Source organism: Melanotaenia boesemani, chromosome 8 (assembly GCF_017639745.1).
Source record: "Melanotaenia boesemani isolate fMelBoe1 chromosome 8, fMelBoe1.pri, whole genome shotgun sequence".
NCBI lineage: Eukaryota > Metazoa > Chordata > Actinopteri > Atheriniformes > Melanotaeniidae > Melanotaenia > Melanotaenia boesemani.
The window spans coordinates 26,899,258-26,914,791 of NC_055689.1; the positions used below are offsets into that span (position 1 = coordinate 26,899,258).

Consider the following 15,534-nt stretch of genomic DNA (forward strand, 5'->3'; position numbering starts at 1 on the left):
TTTGTTTTGGCTTTAGGCAAATGACAAAAACAGCTTAGATTTTTAGCTCAAACAGAAAATAAATCAATAAGTACTACAATTCTTTTGCTTTGTGCGTCTGTAATAAAACAAATATTTTTGGCTTCAGGACATTTGATACAAAACAAGACGTTTGTATTTCATGTCAGGTGGTAGGGCCAAATCACAAGTCAATAAATCGAGGAAATAACCTAAATAAGTCCACTGTTAGTTGCAACCCTGATAATTTATGTGCAGAGATTGTCATTAATGTCATTCAAAATTATATGAACTGATTAATGAACTGTTTTTTATTGTTAGAGCATTAAAATATAGAAACTATTATCAAATGTTAGACTTGTTTATAGTCAAGATATACATTTATTCATTGTAATTCTTTTGTTGTTTTCAGTTATAATTGTCTTTGTAACTTCATACTTATTTTTACTATGGCTTCTTATTTTAAAATATTTACTCCAGTGTATGCAGAGGGGTTTTATTGTGAACATTAACCTTTTCTTTCTTTCTTTCTTTCTTTCTTTCTTTCTTTCTTTCTTTCTTTCTTTCTTTCTGTCTTTCTTTCTGTATTTTCTTTTTAATTGAAAGAAACTCACCTTTGTGTACTTGGTGTTTTCAGACTGGTTGTCATTATTGGCCGAGAGCTCCAAAAGATCCTGAAGGACAAAAAAATAAATAAAATAAAGCACCCATCTACCTCTTTACTCAAACATCACTATAATACATATAAGTGGCAGGTAGCTATTATCAGGTGTTGTGAAAGAAATGATTATGTTTCACCTGTGAAGGCCTGTGGACATGTCCTAGTTGGGGAGATCGTTTCAGTAGCCCACCCAACATACCAGATTTTTCCTAAAGATGAAAGCACAGAAAAGAGTTCAGTTTCACAGCAATCTTAGGAAAGAAAACCAAAAGATTAACAGTCGAAAGTGAACTCACTTTCAGTGTCTTATTTTTTGTTAAGCTGCTGGCTTGTTGGCATGGAAACCTTTTAATGCATTAATGTTGTCAGGCAGCGTTTTTAGATAGTTCGTACAGTCATATATAAAAGCAAATAATTTAACTTTAATGTAATTTCTTGTTTGTGAAAAAAAGCAACCTGGACAACTTCTTTTCTGTAATCAGCCAAATTTAATTTATTGTCATAGAAATTGAGTTAAAGTAGGCAATCCTCTGGTCTGGTTGGGAAAACTGCTCATAATTTATCACTATTACAGGGTGGTGTGTTTACAGTACTAACTGAAACAGCTTTAATAACAGCTTTACTGGGGGCCAGATCAGGGCCAAAAGTTTGAAACTGAAAAAACGGAATCTGAAAGTTTGAAAAATAAAGATCTAAAGGTGAAATGAAAATCTGAAACTGTAAATACAGTACTGAAGATTACAAAAAAAAAAAAAAAAAAAAAACAAAATCTGGATTTGAAAAATCTAAAACTGATAGAAAAAATGTCAAACTTGCAAAAATTAAAAATCACTATTGAAAATGAATTTTAACGATGTTTAAAAATGCAAAACAATCCCACTGTAATTAAATTAGATATAAACATTTGATACACTTTGTATTGTTTTGAATACACTGATTTGTTTTTCAAAGTTCACAATAAAAACTTTCATTTTCAACTTAAATTTTCTCAGTTTCAAATATTTTTTTTTCCGCATAAACAAACATTTTGGCCCTGATTTAGCTCCACAGAAAAGAAGCCCAGTTAGGGCGACACTGCCCATGTCGCTGCTGTAAACAGAAAGAAACAGTTGCTGGCCAAAACGTTTTAATTTAGCTAGTAATGGACAAAAGTACCATAGGGTAACAGTAACCGAGTTACTTTATTTAAAGTGTAGTGCATTAGAGTACCTTGGTTACTGGCTAAAGTAACGGCGTTACAGTAACGCTGACTGTTTTTAATACACGTGCTCGTGACCCTGGTGCGTCAGTGTTTGTCCCCTGATAAATACACGGTAAAGAAACGGAAAGAATATGATGGATGATAGGGTGTTACAATTGACAGTGATTTAAACGCGCGGGTGTTTCTAGTCTTCTCGTTGTGCTCGGTTTATACAAGTTTTTTTTATTAAAAAAAAAACTACATATTGGAACACTGCTTTTACCGTTAACTCACCATTTAGTTGGCTGCTCTGTCCTCCTTTAATGTAAAGTTATTCCACTGGTTTACCTACGTTAGCAGATAAGCTGAAACACAATTGTGACAAGACTCAGGAGTTCCTGTCCTCCTCTGATTGAAACTGTCGGGTGTTTTGCTCTCTCTCTCTGGGCTCTGGGGTTTAAACACCTCTGTGAACACAAAGCATTCAAAACATTCATGAAATCAGCATCGCCGAGACAATAGAAATGAGCCGAGGTTAAAGTAGACTACATATAGAGCGGCTCATTACACTGCCTTATCATGTATGTTACTAATTCACATTTATATACTTTTTAGTAGCCTAATTTATTTCTAAATAATATTTAAAACTGTTAACCAAAGTGCTGCACAGTTAAAAAAAAAAAAAAAAAAGTGCAGTTTTAATATTTGTCAATAACAAATACCCAAACATTAAAATTAAAATAATAAAATCCATTTATTTTCAAATTTAGAATCCAAATTTTATGTGAATCTAAATTAAGCAGACCTAATGTTTTAGTGGTTTATTTAAATGGCTGAAAATGTAAAAATGAAATATCTATCCATTTTCCCTGTAATCCTTATTGTGCACAAAGCATTTGAATCCAGCTCCACTTTGAACAACTCCAATGGTTTGAAGTAAAGTATGGGATTTGGCACAGACTTATATTGTATTCCTGGTTAAATACTTTATCATTTCTGCTTCACTTTGTTATTAGACATCTGAAAACACACAACACCAACCAGTAGTTAGACTTGGTGGATGAAAAAAAAAAAAAAATCCTTAATCCACTCTGAACTCTGATAATAATTAATCTGTCCAGATAAATGCAGATCACAGTAATTACATGTTAAATATGAAAATAAGATTAAACATGTTTTATGATCTTTGGTTTGTTAAACAATCAAAACAGAAAGATGATTTGGACATCATTTATTGGAGAAATAAACAGACACAACACATGCTCCTTTTCATGAGTTCTTCATATTCCATGTTCCCATTTTCACCGTTACAACCTTTGAATTACAATTTATCAGGAATTCTCATCATACAAAACTTAAAGCTGATTGGTTTGAAAACTTGCTTTTCACATCAACAAGTTTAATACACCCTAAATAAAGCCACACCTAAACACAGAGCAGTGTAACATCATAGACATGCATCTGCTTCCTTTATTAGTACATTTACTGCACATTGACAATAAATATAAACAATCCTCAGAATCTTTGGTACAGTACTGATAAAGTATAACTCCTTAATCCAAGCTTTGAGAGTGCAATAAAAGATTACTCTTTCCATGAGAGAAAATAAAGCTTTCCTTGTCTATCAGCACAGACCAGCTCACTGGGTTTTTGTGGATTCACCTCTAAAATCTGAACCGGACCTCCACACACAAACATCCCCACCTATGGAAAGAAAAAAACATAATCAATGCATAATAGGCTTCATAGTTTCACAGAGTCTAAAACTGTACACTAATAATATTAGTTCCTGTTTTTGACTATTTCATGAATATGAGCAGATTAAATGATTGAAAACTGTGGCATGCCTGTCTTTTTGTGTTTCTGTCCCACAGCTTCACTGTGTGGTCGGAGGAGGCAGAAATGATGATGCTGTCAGTGATTCTCAGCTCGCTGATCCGGTCACCATGAGCCTAATGACAAAACATCAGTATTAACATCACACATGATTTTTAAAGCCACTTTCTTGCACATATTTGGGATTGAGAAAAACTATTTTGATAATAAAATAGTTGCTTATTTTTCCAAAGTAAATATAGCTAATAACGTTAATCTACACATGAGAATTTTTAGCTTTTTTCTTTATTTTGACTTTTTAAATTGATAATCTTGTAGTGTTTAAGTCTAACAATTGGGATTAAAAAATAATGTTTTCTTGAGGTTTGGGCATTTTTTTATATATATTATTTTATGATATTGTTTAGGCAGAATCATAAGCTGGAACCAAACAGATGCAATTCTTCTGGCTCTTACAGGTTTTCTTTTGCTCCATGAGGTAACATCTGGCTGCTGATTGAACCACATGTTCCCATCCACGTCTCCACACACTACAAACTCTGAAACACACACATGCATATGACATTACAACTGCAATAAAAACAGAACTTGCACTGGAAGGCGCTAAAGTGGTTTGATTAATGCATCAGTCACCTGAGTGGTTTTAGAAGCAGCCATTTCTCAGGTTCAGCCAGTCATGTGTTAGATTTGCTCCTGTTCTTTATTTTGCAACATAAACTTGAAGATACAGCGTGTAGCTTATTTGGATTTTTATTAGCAAAAATCAAGTATCGCTTTCATAAATACGTATTTTACCAAAGTCTAATCGTAATCGTACCCAAATGAAAGAGTTCTTGTAGCTTAGTTGTTTATGGTAAAAAAAAATCAGGTATTTATATGGAATGATACCCAAAGCACTTTACATCATACATCACATTCACCCATTCACACACACATTCAGGCACTGATGGCGAAAGCTGCCATGCAAAGCGTTCAACCAGGACCCATCAGGAGCAGTTAGGGGTTCAGTGTCTTGCCCAAGGACACCTTGACATGAACTCGACTTGGCTGAGGATCAAACCGGCAACCTTCACTTTACAAGACGACTGCTCTACCTTGCTAAGCCATGCCGCTGCAGCATAAATACATAGGTGGAGGCGCACCCAACTGGAGGCTGCCATGTTGCATCACCATCTTTGACTACAGTAGCTGAAAGGGGACCAACTTGTTGGCCTTACGTGTTTTACATGCAAGCACCCGCTGTTTCGCGCACGCGCGGGGGTGGTACATCAGTGGAGCATTTACCAGATGGAGGCAACTGATGAAGAAGAGGGACTTCAACACTGACATGGAGGTTGCAGGCTTTCTGCTGGATAGTTAAGTTAATTCAATCTGTGAATTTTGGCGTTGTGTTAGAAACAGGGCAGGGTAGTCCAGCAACTACTTTATCCTCCCGTTTAAGTCGGATCATTTACTGTTACTTGCTATATAAAACAGCAGAAACGGCTAATTTGTTATTTAGCCTACAGTAAAAATGCTCCATTGCAACAGTTTTCCGTTGTTACTCTTCACAGAAGTCATACCAGTAGGCAACCGTGCGCTTCTTTTAGACGTATTTTCTGAGAGCTTTCCCTCGTGTTTTATAATTTATTTCAGCTGATTGTCAATGGGTGTGGGGGTAGTTGTTGTCCTTCTAGTCAGACAAAATAGACCAAAGTAATACCAGTTTCTCGTCATGATTTAATCACTAGAACCTCAAGCATTCTAACGCAAACATATCTATCAGATAATAATTATTTAGAATCAATACGTCGCCCACCTCCTTGCTGAAATACATGTTATTAAACACAGAGTAATGTTACAGCACGGGATCTTCATCTTGCAGTGCCGACCACTGCCCCTGTTTTGACTCCCTCTTTCTCTCCCTTCATCAGATGATCTCAGAGTCTGCAAATCATGAAAAAAGATTTCACATGATAACATTAGCTATTAGCAGCAGCTTGCTACCAAATATGTAGCGGGCATGCTTATAAACTATCGGCATTTAAAAAAAAAAAAAAAAAAAACAAACATTATTACGCATCGTTCTGTACCTTATCACCTGACGGGATACTCGAACTTCTGAGAGATGTTGGTATTTTCACATTTATGATTCTCCGCAGCTTCAGTAGTTGTAATAACGCTCTTCAACGGTGAGGTTCCAGTAGAGAGCTACTCGGTTGCTTGCATTACATTAGAGCACCACTATATGGGAGTAATTCTTACACACTGGGGCTTTAAATATGACATATTTTTGCATTTTTTTCTAAGTCTAATCAATGAGACAAAAGAGTAATTAGCTTAACATTTAATTAGTTTCAGCTGTATTCTCTACCTTTGTCCAGAGATATAGCTGTTATCAAGCTTCCTTTCTCCTCTTCCACGTCACACTTCATGTTCATATAGCTAAAAGCTGTAGTGACCTCAGTCGTGGGGCCGATACCAAACTGAAAAAAGAAAGAAAAAAAGAAGTTTGTCATCTGTAATTCTTTTAAACATAGAGAATTATTTTTGACATTATAATCAAAACAAGTTGCTAAAAGCATAAAAAAGTGTGCTTTTTCTGATAAAAGTAAATTTTTAAACCCTTTTACGACCCGATGCTTTGTTTAAAACAACTGTACAAAACCTGAGGGTTTTCTGGCATCTTTAAAGATGTTCACTAAAACTTCTCATTTTTCAGTCTGTGAAGAAACTATAAATATGAAAACTATTTGAGACATTAAATCTGTTACAACAATTTAATGGGAAACATTTGTCTTAAAAACTGTTGATGCAATGTTTTGCTGTAGCCTTGACATCTAAAATACACATATATATATACACATATATATATACACATATATACCACCGTCTTCTGTTTTCACATCTAAAATTGTTGTAGCTGTTGTGTTTTTTTGTCATTATAATGGCAATGATGGATATGTTATATCCAATTAGAATAAAAATGATCAAGAAGAGTTAGGTAATTGAGTAAAACTCACAAAAAACCCAACGCGAACTTTGTTGTTTGACTCGCCCACCAGCCACAAGCTTTTCTCGTCGTTACGAGTCACCCCCAGAATACAGACATCATTTTGCCAACTGGAAACAAGAGACAAAACAGTGACTGGTTTTAAGGTTTACTTTAAAAATGAACCCTCACTCTCAGAATCTAAACTAAGCACATGATACTGATTAGAGCTCAACTCTGAGACAAAACTCATTAGATGTAAAATAGCCGAGGCAATGACTTATTTAAAGCATGCTGAAAGCTACCTGCAGTTTGTGCTGTTCCAATCATCAGTCTCCTGGCGTGCCACATCACACAATAATCCCATGTCAGTCACACCGATCAGCAGTGAGCAGTAGAAGAGGCGCACCATTGGGTTCGTTACTTTATACGTGGTTACCTTCATCAGACTGGAAATGGCAGAAACAGAGGGAAGAAGAACTGGTCAGTGAGCAGAATCAGACTCACTGTACCACATCTGCACAGCTCAGAGCATCTCATGCAATACAGTGAAAATTAAACTTAAAATGTCAGGGACACGTAGTTTCTAACTACTGAGACACTTGAGGTATTAAAAGTATTGATTTATAGAAAAGTTTTAAATTAACAGAGGGAAAGGGGGTGAAAGTGTCACACCTAAATAAAATATTGCTTAAAAGGAATTAAAATGAGTTTCTTATCAACGGAAAAAAAAACTCCAATTTAATAGGAGATAAATGTCAAATTGAATACTGAAATGTGACCATTTTTTTGTATCGTGTATTTTATTTATTTTACATATATTCTGTTTAACCAATCTTCATTCCTATGTTGATATGCTGCAGCTTAATCAGTTGTTGCTGTTTTTCAAGTGCTTTATAAACAAAGTGGTCTTGGCTTTTTCTAAAATTCATGTATTAAGCCTACAGGCGTAGTTTTTCAAAGAAAATGTTAAATTTTGATATTGAGAATTCAAAAGGCTGTAGCTTTTGAGTGGTTAGAAATAAAGGCATACTGTAAATGAGAAAAATGTTGAGTTTTTTGATAGGAGTAAATTTGCATGTTGAATCAGAGTCACAAAAAGCTGTGGAAAAAATGTACTTTTTTTTATATTTTACTTAGCTGTTTACCTCGCTTTGTTTTGCTGCTGGTTCCACACCATCTTCCACACATCAACAACTAAGTATTTCTGGTAGCTGACAGCGAACGTATCGCCAGGCATGCAGCAGGCAGCTACGATGGAGCTGTCTGACACCTGACATACAGAAACACTGTTAACATAATATCTGGAAATATTTATTTTAAATTAACATTGATGAGACAGACTAAACTGTAAAAGATTACAGTGTAGCTAACAATACTGTTGAGATCACTTTCAGATATTTCTATGAAATATCCACATGCCTCTAGTTAATGTTTTCCCAGCAAAAAGCAGTGAAAGCTAATAAAAACGCTTCCATCTGCATCATCATCTTTATAATTGTTGTTTCTCAAAAACCTTTTTTGTGCAATTCTTTACCTGTTTGTGGCCAACCACTGTGTTATGTCGCCACAACTCCAGCAAACCGGTTTCGTAACAAGCAAGCAGCACATCATCAGTCTGAGAGAAGCACACAGCTGAAATGGGGCCTTTCAGGTTTGGAGGAGTCTCTGAGCAGAAACATCAGACATCATATCAGATCTCAAAAGTTTGTTTTGGCTGAATCAGCATTTACAAGTTTAAGAATAAAGAACAGCAGCAGACTGAGTGTATGCAGTTTTACTTGTTGTCCAGGTCCAGGATCGGAGTGAGCAGTCCTCAGAAACTGTGAGGAATTCTGAGGCTCCTTTCTTATGGGCAAATCCATAAACTGCCCCACTGTGACCCTGGAAGGTGCCAAAGTGCTCCACCTGCATGTAAAAGTACAAATTATTCTATGGGTGAAACAACTAAACTATGGCTGAAATTAAGGTATAAATGAACGTGAAACTCTGTGTGAAGCCATTTGGTCATCCGTTAAAAACTTGCACAGAAGTTAAAGCAGACGTTTAATGAGTTGGGTGGGTTTTGTCGTTGCTGACAGACCTGTAAGGGTTTCCAGAGCTGCACAGTTCCATCATCAGATGCTGTGATAACTGTCATGTTCTCTGGCTTCACCTCTTTCTTCTTGTCTTAAAACCAATGCAATAATTCAAAAGCATTAAATACTGTTCTAAAAAAATGGCAAAAAAATGTCACATTATATTGTAAAAGAATAAAGTGGGAGGACACTGGATAAGTTTTCCTACCTGTGTTTGGGAGGAGAGAGCAGTGGTGTATGCGATGCTTGTGGGCAGAAATGTGGCAGATTTCTGTGTTCGTTTCCCAGTTCCAAACATGCAGTGCACCCTCCGAGCAGCCGGCCATCACATGCAGTCCCTGCACATAGAAACACCAACACACAGTCCATTCAGTCTTCATCAGGTCAAACAAAGTCTTCATCAACCCAGCTTGATATAACAGATAACCTCTTTGCTGCATCAATAAATGATAATTTGCTCACCAGACAGCAGACGGAGGTAAGTGGATTCCTCCAGGAGATTTCTCTGAGATGCTGACCTGCCTCCAAGTCCCACAAACAAAGCCTCCCATCATTTGAAGAGCTTATCTAAAAAGGTAGGAGATACGGGAGATAGTTTCTTCAGACTTAATAATCATATGGCTATTTTGTGTAATAAATGAAAACCAGAGTCAGAAGTTAAAATTTCTTTTTTTAAATAAAATATAACGTGAGCACACCACACAGCCTGGAGTCCAAACACAGCCTGTGATCCAGTCTCTGTGAGCATGAGGGAGCGATTTAGAGAGAGTAGCAGGAGACGAGCTGACATCCCACACCATCAGAGCCTGAAACAAACATGCTTCGTCAGAAGTACACACTTGTAAATTATGCTGTAAGAATGTAACTAACAAAAAAAACAAACTGTAATACCTGCTAATGTCTGGCTTTTGAGCACAGTGGTTATGTGTTTAACTTAAATGTTCGGTCTCCTGTCAAACGACTGCAAAAACTATATTTTTAAATGACTTTTGATCAGAGCTTGTGGTAAAAAAAAGTGTTTATTAACTCACACTTTTCTGTCTATTGGGAAAGTGGGTCCAAAGGTTTGTGTTAATTTATATTTCAGAGACAAACATTGTACTGTTGCATTGCATTCATTAGATGACTTTACTTAGTTTATAGTTCACCTCGTGTGAAAAGAGGTTTGCAAACCAAACAAATGAAGTGCTGAAATATCCCATCTTTCCACTTATGTGAATTTGCATTATATTCTTTAAATTATTTCAAGTTTTAATCTATTGCTTACAGTTTAAAGGTTTTTGTGTTAAGAAAGATTGATAATACGAGCAGAAAGACCTGGTCTTTTCCACCAGACAGCAGCTGTGCACCATCAGGACTGAAAGCCAGACAGGTGACTCCTCCCTTGTGGCTCCTGAGCACCTCATGTGGATCATTCCCAGATTCAAGGGCCAGTTTGCTCAATAACCACAGCACAATGGTGAAGTCATCTAATCCACAGGAAAACACAGAAGGCAACATAGTAAAAGTTTATTTATAGAAGCCCGGAGTGAGGGAGTGAAAACTAAATAGGAACTGCTTTTTAAAAAAACATGATCGCTACTGTTACCTGAAGCAGTAGCCAGATAAGTGGAGTTTTGGGCCAATGCCAGGATGGTTCCCGTTTGCACCCCAAACACTCCCAGACTGATGAGGCCTCCCATCAAGGCCTCCTCTTCATCTTGTCTCTTCCACACCCTCAGTAGTTTGTCACTTCCTCCAGAAACTAGCAGCTCTGGCTCATTCTGCTCTGCATCCACAACCACCCACAGCATGCACTGTACAGACATGTCAAGGTCCCTGGAGGTCCAAATCTTCTCTCCTATGATCAAAATTATTTCATGTTTGTTTATTAAATTCACTTCACGGTTAATAAAAAAAAAAAAAGCTCTAATTTCTCCTCTGTTATTACAGAGGTTAAAGGTGAGAAATAACACAGAAATAAAAATAAAGCTGAAGAACCATGCAGGCCTTATTTATTTGCCAATTAAATGATCATTCAAGTAGTTTTATGTCCAAATTATGTTTTCTTTTTTTCTATCATAAATTCATGTTAAGCTGCTGGAGTTTTTCTGTGTAAACTCATACTTAACATATTATGTACCTTTCCATTTTTATAGAGAAATACAATTATTTAATTCAAGAAGTGACATAAAAGCAACAGAAAAGTGCATGAATTAGTATTGAGATGAACACGGTTCATCTTTTAACAAACCTTTATCTTTTATTTAAATACAAATTTCAAAAGGAAAATTAATAGTTTTGTTATTCCAACTTAAAATTTTCTAAATAAAAGTTTTATGTTTGAATAATTTCAGAATGTCTTTTTCTCTTTATTTTAATGCTATGAACACATTTATAGTTCCTTGTTAGACTGCTGCCTGACCCAGCAAGTCCATCGAGTGAACATGAAATATAAACACACCTGAGTCCAGACTGAAGACTTTAATGCCGTCACCATGGTAACCCACAGCAGCATAGTCTCCATTCACAGCCACGCACAGAGCAGCAGGTTCAGACATTACACGTTTCATTTTCTTCCGAGGAGGCTCCTGCTTACAGTGGAGAGACAAACAAAACAAAAACACTTTCATTTTAAAGGAAATATCTGTGGTTCAACATGTTAAAATGACCAACTTTCTAGTTTAAAAACAAAAAGTAAAAAAAAATAGTTAGAAAAATGATCAGTCATCCCATAAAATGTATTTATATGTTAGGTTTTCAAGAAATAGCATTCTGATAAACATGTTAATGCACAACATTGAAGAAAGCTGTAACCAGTTAAATTGGTTCTATGGCAGGAACCTTTGAAGGCATGGCTTATATAGTAGATAAAAAGAGGCTTACTTCATCACTTTTTAATGCAGCAACTGAACGTCCAAGTCCCCCTGACCAGAGCTGGAGCTGAATACATGCAAAAATAAAAAATAAATGTACAAAGCACAGATACAAAGAGCAGTGCCACAGAAGTCAAACCACAAACCACAAACAGTTAAAGGCTTAATTACATTCAACAGAATATATTCATGTGCTGAGTAAACTCTCACCGTGTGATCTGAGCCGCCGCTCAGAAGCAAGGCGCCTTCCTCCAGGAAGCTCAAGGCTTCAGTGGCTCCACTGTGAGCCTGGAAACATCCCACACAGGTGGAGGTGGGTACAGACCACACCCTCACCTCTCCGGATACAGAGCCAGAGCAGAGCATGGAGGACGAGGGGGAGAAGGAGAGGCTGCGAACTGACCGCTGGTGACCGCACAGAGACTGGAGGAACAGGGAGGAACTTTAGGATAGAAAAAAAAAAACTTTCTCCCGAAAAAAGCTCCACCTACCACATTAATCATCATATACTGCACAATCTAATCCATTTCCCAAACTAAAATGAAAGATTAATACTAAAAACTGGAATCACCTTCATCATGACTAATTTATAAAACGGTGCATAGCATTTTTTTTTTCTGTTGCATGGTTTCTGTTGAGATTTCAGATTTATTTCCCTTGTAAATGATATTCCACAGACACGTCTCTACAAAACACTTCATGAATCTAGCTGTATGGACATAAGCCTGTTAAAAGGTGAATATTTAACATTAATCAAGTTTAATAAAACGAATGAGCTGAAAATGAAGGAATCAAGGCAATCCATCCCATCAAAACCCTGGGGTAGTGCTGCATTTTACATTTTCTTTGTTTTTATCACAATTCACTATTCACCATCTTATCATAAAGGGAACTTACTGTCACTGTTTTACTCTGGAGCCAGTTCCACACAATGATGTTTCCATTCCAGCATCCAGCAGCCAGCAGGTGACCCTCAGGGTTGAAGGTCACACAGTTCAACGGGCTGCTGGTGGGCAGAGAGGCCACTTCATGACCTTTAGCAGAGGACCACACCTGAGGAACAGACACAGAGTTTAACTCAGAGAAGTGAATGTTTACAATTGGAGTTCATTGTTAGCTTTGCTCTTGTAACACCCAAGATCTTGGAGGATTGTCATTCTCTAGATCAGTGGTTCACAAACTGTTTGAGGCACGACCCCCAACACTGTAACCCCCACCCCAACATGACGACTTAAGCTGGGCATTCACCAGAAGACTTTTAAAAGATTTGCAAAAGATTCTAGAAAACCACCAACTCATACACCAGCTCACATCTAAAGACAAATGTTTAGAGTTTTAAGTCTTGGCCTAGTCTCAGACTGAGATTTGACAAAGACTGTGAATCACTATTTACAAGACTACAACTAGATTCTTTTAGCCTTTTGTTGCGATATGTTGGACAGCTGATATCAAACAGGGCTTATGTGCCCACAGCAAATCAAGCAAGGAGAGAGTTTCCCTCCAGGGAATTACGCATCATTATTAAGTGTGCCTTTGCATCTCCACCTGGTGTCACACTGACTCATCAGAATCTGGTGGGATGAATGAGTTTCTATTATTCTCTCATTTGTTAGATCATGATACTGTAACACATAAATGATCCACAGCCAGTGACGTGCGGTCAGGGGAGGCAGGTGAGGCATGGGGGTTCTGGCTCCCAGTTTGAGAACCACTGGTCTAGATTATTAATTTGTGTTTTAAAGCACGGCATTGAAATTAATTTGACTTTGACAGCTCAACTGGCAAAATTCATTTAACAATAGTTGATGTAGATCCAGGTTTGATTGAAGAAAGTGGTTAATGGTGTTTCTGGGATCCAAATGAACTGAAATGTAAACAAGGAAAACAATGCACAAATCCCTACTGAAAAGAATAACTCGGGTGCAGGTCTTATCAAAGAATAAATCATATAGAATACCAACAGTCATTCATTCAGTTTGCATGCAGCACTTCAGCTTTACATCAGTGTAAATCCAGACAGTAAAAATAGCATTATAATAGAACTATTGACATGAACACCAGTTAGCAAATAGAACATGATTATTACAAGAGGATTCATTCAAATTCAAAGATAAAGATAAATGCAAAACAAAAATACCAGGAATCCCCCCACTACACAAAATTAATGCTAAAACAAGATAATAAAACCCAAAACCCAACTTTTAGTTCAACTAACTTTTAGCATGAAGTCAAGGGACACTGTAGCTAGGTGCTTCCTGTCTGGCGTGATGTCACTTGCGGTTATCATATTAGTGTGGCCATCAATAAGAGCAGTCCTGCACAGAAATATGCAGTCATCAGATAATTCAAACATCATTACTTTATTTGCAGAGTCAAGCAAGATTAGAAGAACATTATGGATTTTAAAAAAAATTTCTTTCAACTCTCCTCTCACCTGCATCCATTCTCAATGTCCCAAACCTCTATTCGTCCATCAAACGATGTGGATGCAAGACGTGCATCTTTCAGAAAAACACAAGTTGAGATGCCATCACAGCTGCTCACCAGTGACTTCACTTCCTGCTCACAGAAAGAAGAAAGTGGATTTTACACCATCATGAATTTTCTGATTTTCAACATGTAACAATATGTCAGTTTTAATAAGCACAGCAAACAAAAATCTACACACAGGGGCTATCTGCAAACTAGATGACTAAATTTCTTTTTTCATCTTGTGAGTTTACATGTGTGGATCTGGATTTAAAAAAATATATATATTACTGCAGATTGGGAAAGGACAAGGACAAGGCAGCTGAGATGCTCAAGTAGTGTGGAGAAGAAGCATTTAGCTGTTATGCTGCAAACAAGTGGAACAAACTGCCAGTGGAGATTAAACTTTCACCAAATGTAGACATTTTTAAATCCAGGTTAAAAACATTTTTTTCTCATGCGCCTATGCATGAAATCTGCATGTTAACTTTTTAACTTATCTTGCTTTTAATAATTTTAATGTAATTTATGATTTTATTGTGATTCTTGCTACGTGTTGCTGCTTTTTACTATTTCTTAATATCTGTAATGCTTTTAATGTTTTATGTAAAGCACTTTGAATTGTCCTGTACGTGAAATGTGCTATACAAATAAACTGCCTTGCCTTGTGTAAATATTGAACAGATTTTGGAAAATAAAATCAGTCTGCCAAAATATGGCCCAATGAACAGGAGGTAAGAAGGGAAGCAGAAACATTTCTTTAGGAAAATACCTGTCCGGTCTGAGAATGGAGGATGTGCAACATTCCCTGTCCAGTTCCAACAACAATCAGCTTTCCATCCAAGCTCATGGCCACACAGGTCGGCTCAGAGGGGAAGGTTGACACCAGCTCACTGAGGGGGACGCAAACAAGGTTGTGATTGATTTCTGAAGAACAAACTTTTGACTCAACTACAATTATTTGACTAATAGAATAACTGGCTATTCTGAATACAGTTTTGTTGTGTAATTATTATTATAAAGTACATTCTACAGCTTGACTTTATCTTGTATTTAAGAGCAGCACTGCTTCTTTTACTTAAATAACAGTTTTCAGTCATTATTTCACAAATGGCTCCAAACTGAAACCGACCTTGAAGATGACTTACCTGATCTCTTGACCTTCCGTAATGTCATTTAGACATTCAACCACCCGGAGTCCTTTTCCCACCAGGCCTTGTGCCCAGGTGTGAGCAGAGGTCCCTGAAGGCTCGTTGAGGGCCTGCTGAATGAAAAGAGCCGGCCAGGTGGAGAGTGTGGAGGAGTGACGTCTCAAGAAACTATGACAGTCTTCCAGATGGCCCTGTAAGGAAACTGAGAGGAAACAGGAATAAGAAATAAAATACATTTTTTATGACTTACATGGGGGTGCAGATTCCCACTCTTTGTCTGCAGAAAAGGAAGAATTTAATAGGATAAAATAGTTAGGATTTTTGTTTATCCACTCT

The 15,534-nt window shown here is 36.9% G+C and overlaps 1 protein-coding gene across 3 annotated transcripts in view; it reads right to left on the reverse strand.

The window, feature by feature from the left end:
• Nucleotides 1-3,054: 3,054 nt before the first annotated feature.
• tep1 (telomerase-associated protein 1) overlaps nt 3,055-15,534 on the reverse strand; it is a 31,996-nt gene continuing 19,516 nt past the window's right edge. For 2 of the 3 annotated variants that reach the window (XM_041993154.1, XM_041993152.1), the window contains exons 33-55: nt 15,196-15,400; nt 14,820-14,940; nt 14,013-14,137; nt 13,794-13,893; nt 12,476-12,631; nt 11,789-12,001; nt 11,589-11,645; nt 11,167-11,296; nt 10,312-10,563; nt 10,041-10,192; nt 9,422-9,529; nt 9,186-9,290; nt 8,932-9,061; nt 8,729-8,814; nt 8,427-8,553; nt 8,183-8,313; nt 7,794-7,918; nt 6,951-7,094; nt 6,677-6,776; nt 6,028-6,139; nt 4,131-4,213; nt 3,686-3,790; nt 3,055-3,542 (exon numbers count right to left, since the gene is read on the reverse strand). In XM_041993154.1, coding sequence (XP_041849088.1) covers nt 3,423-3,542; nt 3,686-3,790; nt 4,131-4,213; nt 6,028-6,139; nt 6,677-6,776; nt 6,951-7,094; nt 7,794-7,918; nt 8,183-8,313; nt 8,427-8,553; nt 8,729-8,814; nt 8,932-9,061; nt 9,186-9,290; nt 9,422-9,529; nt 10,041-10,192; nt 10,312-10,563; nt 11,167-11,296; nt 11,589-11,645; nt 11,789-12,001; nt 12,476-12,631; nt 13,794-13,893; nt 14,013-14,137; nt 14,820-14,940; nt 15,196-15,400 — 2,987 coding nt within the window. In that variant the 3' untranslated portion in view covers nt 3,055-3,422. The remainder of the gene's footprint in view (nt 3,543-3,685; nt 3,791-4,130; nt 4,214-6,027; nt 6,140-6,676; nt 6,777-6,950; nt 7,095-7,793; nt 7,919-8,182; nt 8,314-8,426; nt 8,554-8,728; nt 8,815-8,931; nt 9,062-9,185; nt 9,291-9,421; nt 9,530-10,040; nt 10,193-10,311; nt 10,564-11,166; nt 11,297-11,588; nt 11,646-11,788; nt 12,002-12,475; nt 12,632-13,793; nt 13,894-14,012; nt 14,138-14,819; nt 14,941-15,195; nt 15,401-15,534) is intronic. The other variant, XM_041993153.1, reaches the window with a different exon arrangement.